Source organism: Rhinolophus ferrumequinum, chromosome 8, assembly GCF_004115265.2.
Source record: "Rhinolophus ferrumequinum isolate MPI-CBG mRhiFer1 chromosome 8, mRhiFer1_v1.p, whole genome shotgun sequence".
Lineage (NCBI taxonomy): Eukaryota > Metazoa > Chordata > Mammalia > Chiroptera > Rhinolophidae > Rhinolophus > Rhinolophus ferrumequinum.
Window position 1 is genome coordinate 13343981 of NC_046291.1, and position 15936 is coordinate 13359916.

The 15936-nt window shown below is 40.2% G+C and overlaps 1 protein-coding gene across 1 annotated transcript in view; it reads left to right on the plus strand.

Annotated features, from left to right (window-relative positions):
- Nucleotides 1-2565: 2565 nt before the first annotated feature.
- Nucleotides 2566-15936, plus strand: part of FARSB (phenylalanyl-tRNA synthetase subunit beta) — a 65416-nt gene continuing 52045 nt past the window's right edge. The window contains exons 1-5 of the mRNA XM_033111961.1: nucleotides 2566-2829; nucleotides 9841-9896; nucleotides 12680-12834; nucleotides 14807-14876; nucleotides 15559-15674. Coding sequence (XP_032967852.1) covers nucleotides 2772-2829; nucleotides 9841-9896; nucleotides 12680-12834; nucleotides 14807-14876; nucleotides 15559-15674 — 455 coding nt within the window. The 5' untranslated portion in view covers nucleotides 2566-2771. The remainder of the gene's footprint in view (nucleotides 2830-9840; nucleotides 9897-12679; nucleotides 12835-14806; nucleotides 14877-15558; nucleotides 15675-15936) is intronic.

Consider the following 15936-nt stretch of genomic DNA (forward strand, 5'->3'; position numbering starts at 1 on the left):
ATATTTTTGGTATCTCAGCTCCCCAGGCTGCATCCTTTCCATCCCACTTAGAACTATGTAGTCTGAGATTTTGTGTTTATCCTCCACTTTCCTTTTGTGATATCTATTTATGTGTGCCTAAACAATATCCCCTTTAGGTTAGCCTGTGTTTCTTTTTTATATAAATGGCACCATGCTGTATATATGCTTCCATGATTTACTTTTTTATCCAAGTTTATACATACAGCTGTAGTTTATTCATTTCACAGCTGTATGTGCTGCATTGTATGAATTTATCATAATGGTTTATCAATTCTAGTACTGATGGACATTGGGGTGTTTCCTGCTTTTTGTTATTTGAATGATATAACTATGAACAGTCTTAATATTTGGTCTTCTGGTGCACAAGACTAGGGGCTTGCCTGGAGAAGAGTCCTGGGACTATAACTGCTGGGTAGTAAATACATGCTCTGATTTCCTAGGGAAGACCATATTTCCCAACATGGTTGTTATCAGTTTATCCTCTCACTTTGTTGCCAACATTTTGTTTTGTCAGATTGTCACATTTGATCAGTCCGGTGGCTATGAAAATATATTTCACTATAATTTTAATTTGCACCTCCTTAATTTCTAATGAGTGGAGAATTTTTTTAATGTTTATTAGCCAGCTCATCTTTCATTTCTAGAAAAATGCTGCCATCTCATTCTTGCTCTCAGGCTGGCCTAAAATTAGATGAGAGAAGCACCTACCTACATTTTATGATGCCCTATCTCATCGTTTCCAAGTATCTTTCCTGTCGGTCAGTCGATGCTATTTGTGATGAGCACTTGTGGCTTAGTTTTTCCTTTTCCATTAGAATCGTCTAACAGTTTAGCTAGTTATAGAGAAGGTACAGAAGACCTGTGTGTGTGTGTGTGTGTGTGTGTGTGTGCGCGCGCGCGCAAAGCCACAAAGCAGGACCGATGAGTTGGGGTAAGTAGGAGGTGAGAACAGAATGCCCCTGGGTGGTCTGAGAATATCTGGTTCAATAATAGTCAGAAAACTGAATAGGAGAATAGATAGCAATTACAGCTGCCCAGTTTCCAGTACCTATGACATAAGAACTAGACTAGTCATTTATGAGTATTATTTCTAATCCTTACAACAATTCTCTAAGGTGTGTATTATTATCCCTACTTTATAGATAAGGAAACGGAGGTTCAGAGGCCACAGAACACTTTGGAGTGTCCAGAGGAGAGCAGGTCAGCATGCAATAATTCAGAAAGTCCTTTATTCATTAATTGAACAGAGACCAATTTGGGGAGAGAGTTTTATTTGGCACTGAAGATGTTTGCCATTAATGGGGACTCGGCCAATCTGTTATGTTGGGCACTGGGAAGGCACTGTGGGAGCAATGGAGGGAAGCTAATATAGTGAAAAACTGCTTGATTGGCAATCATGGAGGCTTAAATCCAACCCAGCAAATGCTCCTCTTTGGAATGGCCTTGGAGGCCCTTCCTCATTGTACAGTAGGAAAAATAAGGGCAAGCCTCCCTCATGGAATAACCTCAACTCAGCCTTGAGAGTTGGGTGATTCAGATAGCATGTGCCTCACTTTCATCATCTGTGAAATGAGGGTAATGGTGGCACCTACCCCGGTGTATAAGTTCCCCATGGCTGCTGTAACAAATTACCACAAACTTGGTGGCTTCAAACCAAGGAATTTATTTTCATGGCTCTGGAGAACAGAAGTCCAAAATCAATTTTACTGGGCCAAAATCACAGTGTCTAGAGACACTACAGGCCTTCTCCAGAGGGCTAGGGGACCTCTTCAGTTTATGTTGGCTCTTGCCATTCCCTGGTTTGGGGCTGCATCACTTCAACCTCTGCCTCCGCGGTTACAATGTCTGCCCCTCTTCCGCTATCAAATCTCCCTCTGCCTCCTTCTTGTAAGGACACGTGATTGCATTTAAGGACCATTCTAACTATCCAGGATACTCTCACCGTTTTTAAACCCTTAACCCGCAAAGACCGTTTCCACTGAAGGTAACATTTACAGGTTCCAGGGATTAGGACCTAACATTTTTGGTGGGGAGAGACTTATCCAGCCGATTACATTCAGGGTTGTTAAAGGAGGAAACATGCTAATGCCAGCAGAGGACTGAACACAGCATCTGCCAGTGGAGAGCACTGACTCTGTTTCTACTTCTCAAAAGAGATCTTTTGAAACTTCCCTTATAGGGCTGCTGTAAGGTTCAAACAAAGCACAGGTATAACACTTAGAAATGTACACGGGAGATTGTGTGTAAGAATGAAGTAAAAGCTGAGGTCTGTTAACAGTTTTTCCTGCTCCCACTACTCGGATTTGCACATCCTTCTCTCCCGGATGCCTTCTCTCCCGCCCAGTCACACGCTCGCCACCTCTGGTGACGATTCTCCATCTCGAGGCCCCGCCCCCTACTGCGCACCCGCCCCTCTTGCCCTGCCCACTTAGTTGGGCGTCATCCGTCCGTAGTGCGTTGGTGGCTTGAGGGCCTTCACAGTCTGTCCATTTTACTGCCCATCAAATCCTCGCATAGTCTATCCAATTATGTCTCCTTTACGAACCTGTACGTTATTCATGCAACGCATCTGTATTTACCGAGCTTAATAGTGGCCATTTACTTGCCTTCGGAAGAAAACGAAAGTAGAAGCTGTTGAAAGCAGACTGCCAATATGCAAGACAGCCCGCACGAGGGGGACCTGGTCCTACATACCTCGGTCTCGGAGCCCGGGCTTGCTCTCTGAGCATGCGCAGTGGTCCCTACTCGCCATGCCGACTGTCAGCGTGAAGCGCGATCTGCTGTTCCAAGCCCTGGGCCGGACTTACAGTGAGTGCCGGCACCGTAACCTGGGCACTGTGGCTCTCCTCGGCGACAGGGACCCCCCCACACAGAAAAAAAACAAAAAACGGGCATCGCGATAACGTTCGTGCAGCCTTGGCCTTGGGCGGTCGTCGGGAGGGGGGTTGCTGACGGCGGGAGCGGCCGAGCTGGGTTGATGGAGCCTCAGGAACCCCTCTCGCTGCAGCTGCCTTTGCATCACACGCACGTGCCCGGCTCGCCATTCATTCAGCGATCTCGCGTGGAGTGCTTACTGCCTGCCTGGTGCCAGGGGACTGAATTGCATCCCAAGTGTAACTGGTTGAGTGCAATAAGAGCAATATGTGAACTCCATTTATGAAGGGGTGGGAGAAGATTGAGCAGGAGGTGGGGGACAGTATTCTGTTTTATTTTATTAATGTTTACTGAGCGCCTGTTTGTATGCCAGGCACTGTTCTAAGCGCTTTGGGAATACAGCGCTGCACATGACACGTAAGGTCCATGATCACACTCTGATGAGGGAGGTAAACAGTAATTATTAGCCCATACGTAAAATTATTTCCGATAGTGTTAAATGCTATAAAGGAAACAAAACAGATATTGTGCTGAGAATAACATTAGGTAGGGTGGTAACAATTGAACTGAGACCTGAATGAGTAGGAGTGTATTCGGTGGGCTTAGTCTTCATGCTACATTTCATTTCTTCTTCAATTCTACCATTTTACAAGGGGAAATATTAAGTACAATTATCAGTTGCCATATAGATGTAGCAGTTGAGATTACATCTGTCCGCCCCATAATGAGCAGCTTGTATAAAGGCTGTACTCATTGATTTGTGAGTTATCTTTGGTTTTAGAGATCAATATGGTAACAAAGCCCCAGTCTGTTTAACAGATACTGCTTTGTAGAATACAGTATGACTGAAAGTTAGCTTTTAAAGACGATTCTAAAGTTCCACTTTGAGATACTATGTATTCTTGAAGTGTTATTTCCTGAAGAGTTCTGCCATAAGCCCTTGAAAATAGAGGTAATACTCTTGCCTTCTGAACCCAGCTCTAATTCTCTACTCTTTTTATTTTATAATATGCTTATTTACATTTCTTACTCATCCTTCTAAATAGTATTCTCACTAATGGTGTATGATTTACCTGAATTGCACAAGGTGATATATGACAAATACACTGATCAGTTCCTATCTGGGAAAGTAAGAAATAATCCAGGTTTTAAAAAATGGTGAGATTTATAACCTATTTACTGTCATCTGATGTTTTAATACATTCTCTACCTGCCTACTCTCTTTTTCTCATATCGAGAGAAATCAGGTTAGCGTGATTTTTCACAAATATCTGTCAGCTACTGACTCATTAAAATTTCAGTCAGAAAGATTGATGTTATTGAGATGTACTTCAGACAGGTCAGAAATAATACTCGTCATTAGTTTCTATTTCATGTGTTCTCTTGCAACCTTTTAATTGTTAATTTGGTTGAGGTCAAAATTGGAAAAGCATGTTTGGCAACATAGTTTAATCATTCTGTACAATTTGGTCAATAACCATTTAGTTATTTATTACTGCATAAGTTATGCCCAAACTTAGCAGCTTAAAACAACAATTTGTTAACTATGATTTCTGAGATTCCAGGATTGGAAGCTTAGCTGGGTGGTTCTGGCCCTGGATCTCTCACCAGGTTACTGTAAAGGTGCCAAGTCTATAGTCGGCTCAAGGCCTAGTGGGCTAGAGAATCTAACTCCAAGTTCACTCAAGTGGTTTTTGGCGGGTGTCACGCGGGGTGTCATGCGGGGTCTCTGGTCTCGTTCCCCACATAAGAACGCAGGACATGGTGAGGCCAAAAAGGAACACCCACGGAGCCATAGATAGAGGAGTCACACCACTATAGTCTTGCTGGCTGCTGGGTTGGAGACACAGGAAGCAGGAGCCACACAATCTGCAACCCGCTGTCCACTTCTCTGCCAACCAACCTCACTTGCTAACTGCAATCTGCCACTCTGCAATCCACAATCCGCAGTCTACATTCCGCCCTGCTAACTGCAATCCCTGCTTGCCAGGCACCATTCGCTGCTAGCATAGCCAAGGCAGTTATATTAGTGGCCAATGGCTCACTGGTTACAGCTGATGGCCATCCAATCAGTTGATGGCCATTTACTACCCGAGCCAGCACCCTTCCACGTGAGGCCAAGAGCCTGAAAACTGCACTCCTGGCTCTGTCCCCACAGCGAGTGGGCCTCAATTAGCTCCTTGCTGATTTTTGGTCAGAGACTTTAGTGTCTCCCACCTTGACCTTTCCGTAGGACTGCTTGCAACTTGGCTTGTTTGTGCCAGAGTGAGAGGTCCGAGACAACAGATAATTGAGAGAATGCTCAAAAGGGAAGCCACAGTATTCAGTGACATCTCAGAAACGAAATACCATCCCTTGCCATATTCTCTAAGTGACAGAGACCAATTCTGGCACAATGTGGGAGGGTACTACACAGGGTCAGGAGGTTGGTATTCTTGGAGGCTAACTGCTACAGTCTGCCTTCTGGTCCCCAATGATTCACATTCCTCTGATACTGAAAATATGCTCCCCCTCTCCTAAGGTCCCCAGAAGTGTCATCCTATTACAGCAGCAGCTCACAATCCAGAATCTCATCTAAATCACGACCAGGTAGGGATGAGGCTCTTCCAGTGTGTTTCCTTAAGCACAGCTGCTTGAATACAGTTACTGTTGGCCTAGAGGCTAAAGAGACAGGCTATCTGCCCCACCCACACCTGACATACAGTGGGGGACAGGCATAGGACAACTACTATAGACATTTCAGAAGCAGGAGAAATGGGAGACAGAAAGTGTCACTGGTCTGTGGCAGTTCTGCAATCGAGCTGGCAGATGCTGGATGTTCTCGCGTAGGTCTCAAGGCCTGGGATCATTCTCTAGGGCTCTTGGCCCAAGCGGGATCCCCTCTAGGCTCTTGGTTCCACCCTCTGAGTGATCCTTATTTATTTACTTATTTATTTAGGTGAAAGAAAACAGGTGCTTTACAGCTGATTAGTTTTCTCAGTCTGCTGCCAGCAACTAGAATTTTGGGGGTTCAGAGACCCTTTCAGCTCAAGCTCACTGTGTTTCTGCATATGTATTTCTTTTAGAAAACTTCGTGGGTCTGTGGTGAATTTTACTGGCTTCCATTTCATTAGTCAAAAGCCACACCACCCACAAATCTCTGTACCTTGGGCTTTTGATACCATGCCCTTTGTTAAGCTCAGCGGTGTGACAGTGAATTTTGAGGCACACCCTTTACTTTTCTGAGTGAATAGTACCTTTGATCTTTCTGAGTCTTCAGATTTTACAGTCATATCTTTGATTTCACCTTTGGACCATGTTTTCCTGGCAGTGCTCTGGGTTTGCTCTTTGCTCAGAAGTCATTTCTTAATTTTCGCATTGTTTTACATCTGGAGAGGCTGAGAGTTTATAAAACCATCAAGTCCTGGTTTCTTTTTGTTTAGACGTCTTTCCTTCAGTTTATCTCTTGTCTCACATTCTAAGCAGCAAGTGAAAAACCAGGCGACACTTTCAGCATTGATTGGAAATCTTCGTTACATTACCCAGTTGGTTAGGTACATTTTCTATAGTCCACAAAATTGTCGACAACAGAATTGCTAAACTCTCTGCCTGTACATAAAAAGGAGTCCCCTTCTGTCAGTTTCCAATAACACCACCTCATTTTCTTCCATATCCTCACCTTTATCCTTTTCAGAGACTGTGAAGCTTTTTCAAGGCACTTTCGGTTTTCATTTACACTCTCCAAGCCCACCTCCTGATTCTAAAGTCATTCCCATGTTTCCCCAGGTTCTGCTACTGCAGCACTCCAGGGACTAAAGTCTGTATTATCTATTGCTACACAGCAAATTACCCCAGTACTAAGGAGTGGAAAACAACAAGCCTTTATTATTTCACATACTTTTTGAGAGATAGGAGTCAGGAGGGATTTAGCTGGCTGGTTCTGGCTCTGGGTCTGTCACCACGTAGGTCGTCAAGCTGTCAGCTGGGCCGGCAGTCAGCTCAAGGTTTGGCTGGGCTGGAGAATATGCTCCTACGCTCACTCATGGGCTTGCTTCAGACCTTAGTTCACACAAGGGTATGAATGCCAGGAGGCAGGGATCACTGGGGACCTCTGTATTCCCTGCCCCCGTTAATGGTACCCCCACCAGAGACCAAGGAGTCATCTCGACTCCTCACTCAGTGGTCCCAACTCCCATTCACTCACTGAGTCTTACAGATTTTGCCGCTAACGTTACTCACACTCTTCCTTCTTCCTCATATTCATTGCTGCTGCTTTAATTGAATCCTCACTGTCTCACCTGTACTGTTGGAGTAGCTCCCCTGCCCCCATCCATGCACCATCCTGCCACTATTCTGTTTTTTTCCTTTTCAATTACAGTTGACATCCAATATTAGTTTCAGGTATACAGCATAGTGATTAGACATTTATCTACTCTGCCATCATTCTTTAAAATGCAGATCATGCCTTTTGCTCAGCTGAAAATTACTCAGTGTAACTTCCCCATTGTCTGCAGGCAGGAAAGGGCAAATCCCTTGGCTTGTCATGTGTTGACTTCTACTTGTTCCATGGTGTGTCTCTTCCTGACATGAATTTTAATGTTTCATCCATATTGAACTTTCCAAATTGGCCATGCTGTTGACTCACTCATAATCTCTGCCTAATGAACTCATCCTTTCTGTGAAGACGTAGCTGACCCTAAGGGGAGCTCTTTACTTACATGGTGCCATCTCTGTACCTCGCACTTAGCATCACTAGATTTACACATCTGGTTGTTTCACTACTTTAGGAAGGAGTTAACACAGGAATTGTGTTTTGTTTATCTCTGCAGCCCTCTCACGTAGTGCAGTGCTGGCATATAGTAGGTGCTCAGTAAATGTTTGTTGAATTTAATTGAAGTTCAATGTCAGGATCAGGAATTTTTTTTCATTTTTTAAATTTCTATTAAATTTATTGGGGTGACATTGGTTAGTAAAATTATATAGGTTTCAAGGGTACAATTTTATAGTACATCATCTGTATGTTGCATTGTGTGCTCACCACCCCAAAGTCAGTTCTCCTTCTGTCACCATGGATTTGACCCCCTTTACTAACTTCTACCACCCCAATCCCCCCTTACCCTCTGGTAACCACTAAACCGTTGTCTGTGTCTGAGTTTTTGTTTGTCTTGTTTGTTTGTTGCTTTCAGTTTTATATCCCACATATGAGTGACATCATATGGTTCTTGACTTTTTCTGTCTGACTTATTTTGCTTAGCATGATAATCTCGATTCATCCATGTTGCAAATTACATTTCATCTTTTCTTATGGGAATCGGCACTCTTAAGACGAGCTTTTCACTAGAATATATTGGTAATGATGGTTTGTGTCCAATTTTTGGTAATGAGAAAACCCTGAAAATGTTGTATCAGGTAGCAAAGCAAAGTAGAATGTAATTTAAAAATAAAAAAGAGAACCATTAATTATTGCAGACCTACTACATTTCATTGAGGGGACTGTGCCAGGCCCATTATCTGAACTCATTTAAATCTTTCCAACAGTTTTGTGCTATAAATAAATGGCTGTAAACTGCTACTTTATGAGTGAGGCATTTTGATCCACTTTATGGATGAGGCGTAGGAATTAGAAAGTTTACATAAGGTGCCAAGCTCTCAGAACTAGCAAGGGGGATAGTCAGAATTCATTTTGATTGCCCTGGCTCCAAAGCCAGCTGGCAGGCTGCCTCAGAGAATCTTGAATGATAGGATTTATATGACATTATTCCATTGTGTTGGGTCTGTGATTTGGCGCTTACTTTACATTCAATCCCTACTTAATAAGATGTTTTTCTTATAAGTAAATGTAAATTTCCCTGTAGTTGATATTAGATGAATCAGTCCTTTGATAGTTTTGTGTGCATTTTCTTATTTTTAAATTTTTTTGTTCAAGTTTTTTTGGTTTTGTTTTTAAATGGTGATACCTGATGGCTAATATTTAGTATGCTTGGTATAAGGCAATTAATAAGAAAATGCAACTTATGAAGTGCGATCAAACAATATGGTGAATGTTTAAATAAAGAAACATTTATTATAGTAAAAGATACATTGCCATTAACCCCCCTCAAAATACTTCTCTCTTTGAACACACTTATCCCATTGTTCTTGCCACTTTCTGAGGCAGTTCTGGAAGTCCTCTTTTGTGAGTGTCTTTAGCTGTGCTGTCGTGGCTGCCTTGATGTCCTGAATCATTTTGACTTTGGGGAAGAGCCAGAAGTCGCACAGTGTCTGATCCTGTGAATAAGGTGGATGAGGACACACCGTAAATTGCCATATACCAGAAGCGATGTGTGACACAGAGCATTGTCATGATGGTGTATGATTTACAGCACACTTTAAAACACATCGTCTCTCAACCGTAGCTCACACTCAACTGACTGCACCGAACAAGTTGAAACTTGTCACACATTGTTACTAAGGGTCGATGCACCGCTTCCTTAAAGATCCCTGCCTTTCCATTGGATGGCACTCGGCAGCAGCATTCACTGTACTTTGTGATCGCATCGGAAAGGCTCCATGTCACACATCACTTCTGGTACAGCATTTTCTGTCAAATAAAAACATTAGGGTGTGTCCTCATTCACCTTATTCACTGGGTCTGGCACCGTGTGACTTCTGGCTCTTCCCTAAAGTCAAAATGACCATGAAAGGTAAACGTTTTGAATTGATTCAGGACATCAAGGCAGCCACGACATCACAACTAAAGACACGATAGAGGACTTCCAGAACTGCCTCTGAAAGTGGCAAGAACAATGGGGTAAGTGTGTTCGAAGCAAGGAGGAGTATTTTGAAGAGGGTTGGTTAATGGCAATGTGTCTTTTACTGTAATAAATTCTTTTACTTAAACATTTATTGTATTTCTGGATCACACCTCATATATACTCATTTCATTTGTGCTGATCAGATTAAAATTAGCAATCTTTTTTTTTCTAGCCGACGAAGAATTTGATGAACTGTGTTTTGAATTTGGCCTGGAACTTGATGAAATTGTATGTATCATATATTTATTTTTCAAATGTTCTCTATATAAGCACATTTTTCAGAGGTTTACTATCGCTTATCTTTGTTACCTTATGGTGGGATAAAATGAAACACTTGTGGGCCATGGTGATGTCAATGTTCTCTGTGGTAAGGGGCTAAGCTCTGGTTTTGAGGGTCTCTTGCTTTGCTTAAAACCTAAAAAGGTGGTCATGCTTTATTCTGTATGCAGTCACTTCAAGTTATCAGGCTAGTGCTGTGGGGATGGGTAGACCATCTCAAGTATCTCAAGAATCAAAGTGAGCTCCCTGCAGAGAGGTGCCTTGTTACAGATTCACCATATGGAAAGGGGCCTGGGAAGCAGGGGAAATGTTGCTTTAGCCAGAGTGAGTTGCTGTCTCCTTGGCCTCTGGCTCCCCCTCCTTCACTTTCTGTGCCCCCAGCCCCACCTTCCTCCATGCTTATTTAACCAGCGCTAATTCATTCCTAATTCATTACTGTATACGAGTACATTGATCTTGTAAAATGATATCCCGTTTTTGAAGAATTGCTTCTAAAAATGATTATGAAGCATTTTCCTAGTCGTTTGATTGTATAATGATTAAAATATTAAAAAATGGCTTTATTTGCAAAGTAAATTAATTAATTTGCAAAATAAATTAACTGATGATGGTTATGTATTAAAGACACTGGTACTTAAAACTAAAAAGATAATTTAATGTTTCTCTGGTAATTAGTGTTTTTTTTTTCCTTAAACCTTTTATCTTCTTGATCTAGTCAGTATTTTATAACGATAAGGTTAAAAAATCTTTAGGCTGACAAAAATGTACATTGTCTTGCCTTGTTTCTCCTGTCGCCTTACTAATATTACAGGAAGTTTTTTAAATATTAATGAGTATCTGTATGCTTGACAACTTGACTGAGATATCTCTAGTTTATATTAAGTTGTTATTAATAATTTTATTAGACCTGAAAATTATGTTTAAGGCAATGTGATATCTAAGAGTATTATACTGGATATCAGAAAACTTGAGTAATAGTCGGAGCTCCCACATTCACTAGCTTAGACAGTTACTTAACCTCTCTGGGTCTCCTTTTCATCTGAAATAAGGAGCTTGGATTATATGATCCCCACAGATCACTTCTGGCTCTGAAATTTCTGTGATCTTTGATTTCCATAAGAGTCTTGTTAGTACTGACAAACCCATTCTTCACATATGGTCATTGCAATTGAGATGCTGAAAATGAAAGATTTAAGCTGCAGTGTCTTTTTTACAAAGGAGTTAGGCCATTTTCTATTCAGATGCCTTCATTTCTCTGGTGACCACATTTTCCCCCCTCCTGAAGTCCAACATCCCCTCTGAGGTGACTCATCTTTCTTCACTAAAAAACAGCCATTTGACTGAACTCTATTTAAATAAATTCTAAGTATCCTTTCTCCTCCTCTTGCCTCTTCTCTTGACACTCCCTCATTTCCCCATCTCTTTTCTTCCCTCCTGTTCCCTCTTCCTCTTCTTTCCCTTTTTCTTTTATTTTTTCATCTTCTGTCATTTAGAAAATATGCCCCCTCAGTTTGAAATGCCCAGTGTAGGATGTTTTGTGGAGCCCAGCACAGCCTTGCACAGTCCCGGGATGGTATGGACCTCTGTGATACCTCACGTGTGACTTGGGCGCATAGTGAAGTGTGACTTAACCTCTAGCTTATTGACCAAAAGTGAATTCCTTTGCATGCTGTGCAAATGTGGGCTTTCATTCTTTTTAGGGCAATAATTTGAACTGCTCATATTGTGGCAGTGGGAGGGCATCATGTAAAACAAAAATCATGACATATTTTGATAGGAATCCATCAGTTATTTTAGCAGGTTGTTGGTGATAGAAATAGGGGGAGTTCTGCTTATGTGGGGTTTCCAGATAATTAATGGGTAATATTAACAGTGGGAATATAACTCTTGAGGGTTTTGATTGAAAAAATTTTAAATGTATGTATATTTCCTGCTGTGGGAAACAGAGGGAACAGAACTTAACTTCTTGTCAGTGGTTATCTTTAAGAAAATCTGTTCTCGTTCTCTGCTGTAATGTGGTGATTGAAAGACTCGAAGTTTTTTGCCACTGCGTTGAAATTATTCTAGTGGTATTTCTTCCCCCTTCATTCTTGCTGCTCCACACCTTTGCTGTCACTAGATTGCTTCCGCTTGTACCTGTAATTCCTTCTAATTTACACCACAGCTGAAGAGCTCTTCAAACGCTTTTGTTTTTATATGGTTATTCTCATTCTCATGTTGCTTCCAGGCTTGGGTGTCCACAAGATGTGGCTTTTAGAGTTACTACCTTATCAGAAATTTAAAGTTTTTATTTGATGAATCATATTTACTTTGCCTGGGTGACACTTCTGTTTTCATTGTTGTTGTCCTATGTTCTTGGTGGTGTTTGCAGTTTTCATTTACATCAGGGCGGGCAGACTTCCTTAAAGGGCCAGAGAGTAAACAAACGGGCCTGGCTACGTTCCAATAAAACTGTATTTACAAAAACAGATGGCAGGTAGGATGTGGCCATGGGCCATCGTTTGCTGAGCCTTGCTTTAGATGGATTTGTGTTGTTTGGAATGAAGGAGGATGCTAGATGTCTGAACTCAGTAACAGTCATTTTTATATTATTATTTTTGCAGATATAATAAACCCATATTTTATCGCAGAAAAAAACACGTATAATATAGTTACTGCTTTATAGGGCTGATTACTTTTTCAAAAGAACTTAGATTTACTTAGTTTTATTTTATTTTTTGTCCTTGTTTTAGACTTCCGAGAAGGAAATTATAAGTAAGGAACGAGGGAATGAAAAGGCAGAGGGGGCATCTGATATTGTTCTTTACAAAATTGACGTCCCCGCCAATAGATATGATCTCCTGTGCCTGGAAGGATTGGTTCGAGGACTTCAAGTCTTTAAGGAAAGGTAAGGGGATATAGTCATTAAATGATTTGCCACATTGGATTCCTTTTCTTTTCCTGTCATTATCAGCAACTCTGTTTAAGTTTCTAGAAAACAAGCCTTGTTGGACAGGTACACAGCTCTGAGTTTGCCTGGATGGACAATTGGAGGGCGAGGCTCATGTAGATGGTGGCCCGTTAGCACTTTGTCTGCATATTGAGTCATGGCCTTTCGTTTTGGGAGCGTATTTTAAAATTGGTGTGGTCAGTGATTTTATGACTTTTTAAAAAATTCTTTAGTGGGTTCATGGGAGTTCCCTCAGCAATCCAATTGGAATAGGTGGTTCCTGGATTTGTTATAAAGGTTGGGAGGAAAAGTGGAGGTGACAAAACTTTATATGCTTTTTTCTTAAGAATTCTAAGGAAGCTTGCGTGGAGCTTTCTAACTGGAAAACTGAAAATCTTACGATGGTTGTATGATCTTGGGCAAGTTAATTGGCCTCTCGAGTTTCCATCTCCTCATTTATCATGAAGATCTTAAAGTCGGCTACCAACCCTCCATGTAATATAGAAAGTAATATATTAACGTGAATAAGAGGTGAAACAACACCTATCAAAAATAATTATTTTGGTTCTGATTCCTTATACTCGTACATTATCTGGTCAGTTGCAAAAGAATAAGAGCTTCTGGCTGATGGGCTAGATTCTGAAACTATGGTGAGTGATGGGTGTTGGTGAAAGGATGGTAATTGGGCATTGGGTTAAGGTGGTTAAAATTTGGGCTTTACTAAGTTGGTTTCTTGCATGCTAATGTGATGCTTAAATTTAAGGGTCAGGAACATTCCCTTAGAGTATTTCCCAAACCTATCCAATTAGAATTTCAGTTTTTAACAGGCACATTTGATTTTTATGATCGGACAATTAGGAAAGTGACTTAAAAGCTTTGCTGCTCAAAGTGTGGCCCATGGACCAGCATCATTTGCATCACCTGGGAGCTTGCTGGAACTGCAGAATCTCATCCTCTACCCAGGACCTACTGAGTCAGAATCTGTGCTTTAACAAATTCCCCAGTTGATTGGAAGCAAATTCCCCAGCTGATTGAAGGTTGAGAAGCACGGACTTAAAATAGTCCAACTTTTCCTGCTAAGAATTGCCTGAATTGTGCCCTTAATATGTACCACTCAGCAGCCCTTTCCCTTGAATATCCTGATTCAGTGGGTCCAGATCCGTATTTGGAATAAGCCCTGTTTTTCTTGGGCTTTCAGAATCTCATGCTTGGAATAAGAGTTAAAGGCTGTTTAATCCAGCCGCTCAGCTGATGTTTAAATGCCCCTCAGACAGTTGTTTAGTTAATGTTTTCTATCCTCTACTAACAGGATGTTCATTACCAGAGCCATTCTGTACTGTTTTGGGGCAACGTTAAATGGTACCCTGTTCCCCGAAGATAAGGCCGGGCCGGACCATCAGCCCTACTGCGTCTTTTGGAGCAGAACTTAACATAAGGCCCGGTCTTATTCTAATGTAATATAAGACCGGGTCTTATAATATATAATATAATATAGTATAATATAATATAATATAATATAATATAATATAATATAATATAATATAATATATTATATATAATATAATATAATATATTATAATATAATATAATATAATATATTATAATATAATATAATATATAATATAATATATTATAATATAATATAATATAATATAATATAATATAATATAATATAATAATATAATACTGGGTCTTATATTTTTTGCTCCAAAAGACGCATTAGGGCTGATGGTCCGGCTGGGTCTCATTTTCGGGGAAACACAACAGAAAGTTAATTTTTGCTTTTTTAAAAAACTCACTTCAAATTTGATTTGTTGTAACTTCAACTGATTGTTCATTTTGTTTACTTTTCCTTACACAGAAGAGAATATAATTAATTTATCAAATGTTTTGATTAATAATGAGAAAGTTTGTTTCAATATTGTTTCAGGATAAAGCCTCCAGTATTTAAACGGGTGACACCTAATGGAGAAATGCAGAAATTGATCATCGCGGAAGCGGTAATAAGGATACAATTTTATTTTCCTTTTGAAAAGGAATCTCTTTTGTGTAAATGTCTATAAGGAGGGGAGGAAAAAGAACAAAGCTGACCCTTCTGCCAAATGTAATTTATTTGATCATTTGTTAAAATGGCTGTATATTGAACCTCTAGCTTTTACAAATTGTCAGTTTGTTTTTACAAGAAATGAAAGGGAACAAAGCATCTGTTTTCCATGAATAATTTTGGAAAATAACATCCAAGTGTTTATGTAAAATACATTTGAGACATAATTGTTTAAATTGTGATATAGTAATAAACTTAAAAAGAAAAACTATGGGGGGAGGTTATTTTGGTTAAAAAATATCAACAATAAGCAAACTACTTAAATGTTAATTTTTTCTAATTGATTTCAGAAATTTTCAGAAATCTTGTTGAAATGTAAATTCCATGAGGACAGTGATTTTCTCTCATCACCATTGCTTATTGGTTGAATGAATGAATATATACTTGTTAGGATGAGAATGTGTGACAATGTCAAGAGTGCAGTTTTCTATTAGGTTGGTGCAAAAGTAATTATGGTTTAAAAGGTTAAAAACAATTGCAAAAACCACAGTTACTTTTGCATCAGCCTAATGTTACAAGATGTTATTACAAAGAAGAGCTTTAATATTTACCATTTCTAATGATATGATGAATTTCAGACAGCTAAAATACGCCCTTATGCTGTAGCAGCAGTTCTCCGAAATATAAAGTTTACTAAAGATCGATATGACAGCTTCATTGAACTTCAAGAGAAATTACATCAGAACATTTGCAGGTTTGCGGTTGCATCTTCTTTTGTCCTTGCCTTCCCTTCTCTCCCTTCATCCCTATTCCTTCCGTCACTCACTCTCTCTCCCTTTCTCCTTTTCCTCATATTTTCCTTCCTTCTTCCTTTATTTTTTATATGCAGATTTTTTCAAAGCATTTCTAAAGTAATAATATGTAAGAGTCACAAGAGTTTAAGTTTCCTTTATCAGACAGCACTTTGTTACTGTTTATAAACAGTGTGTGCGTGGAGAAACAAGAGATATATTTTA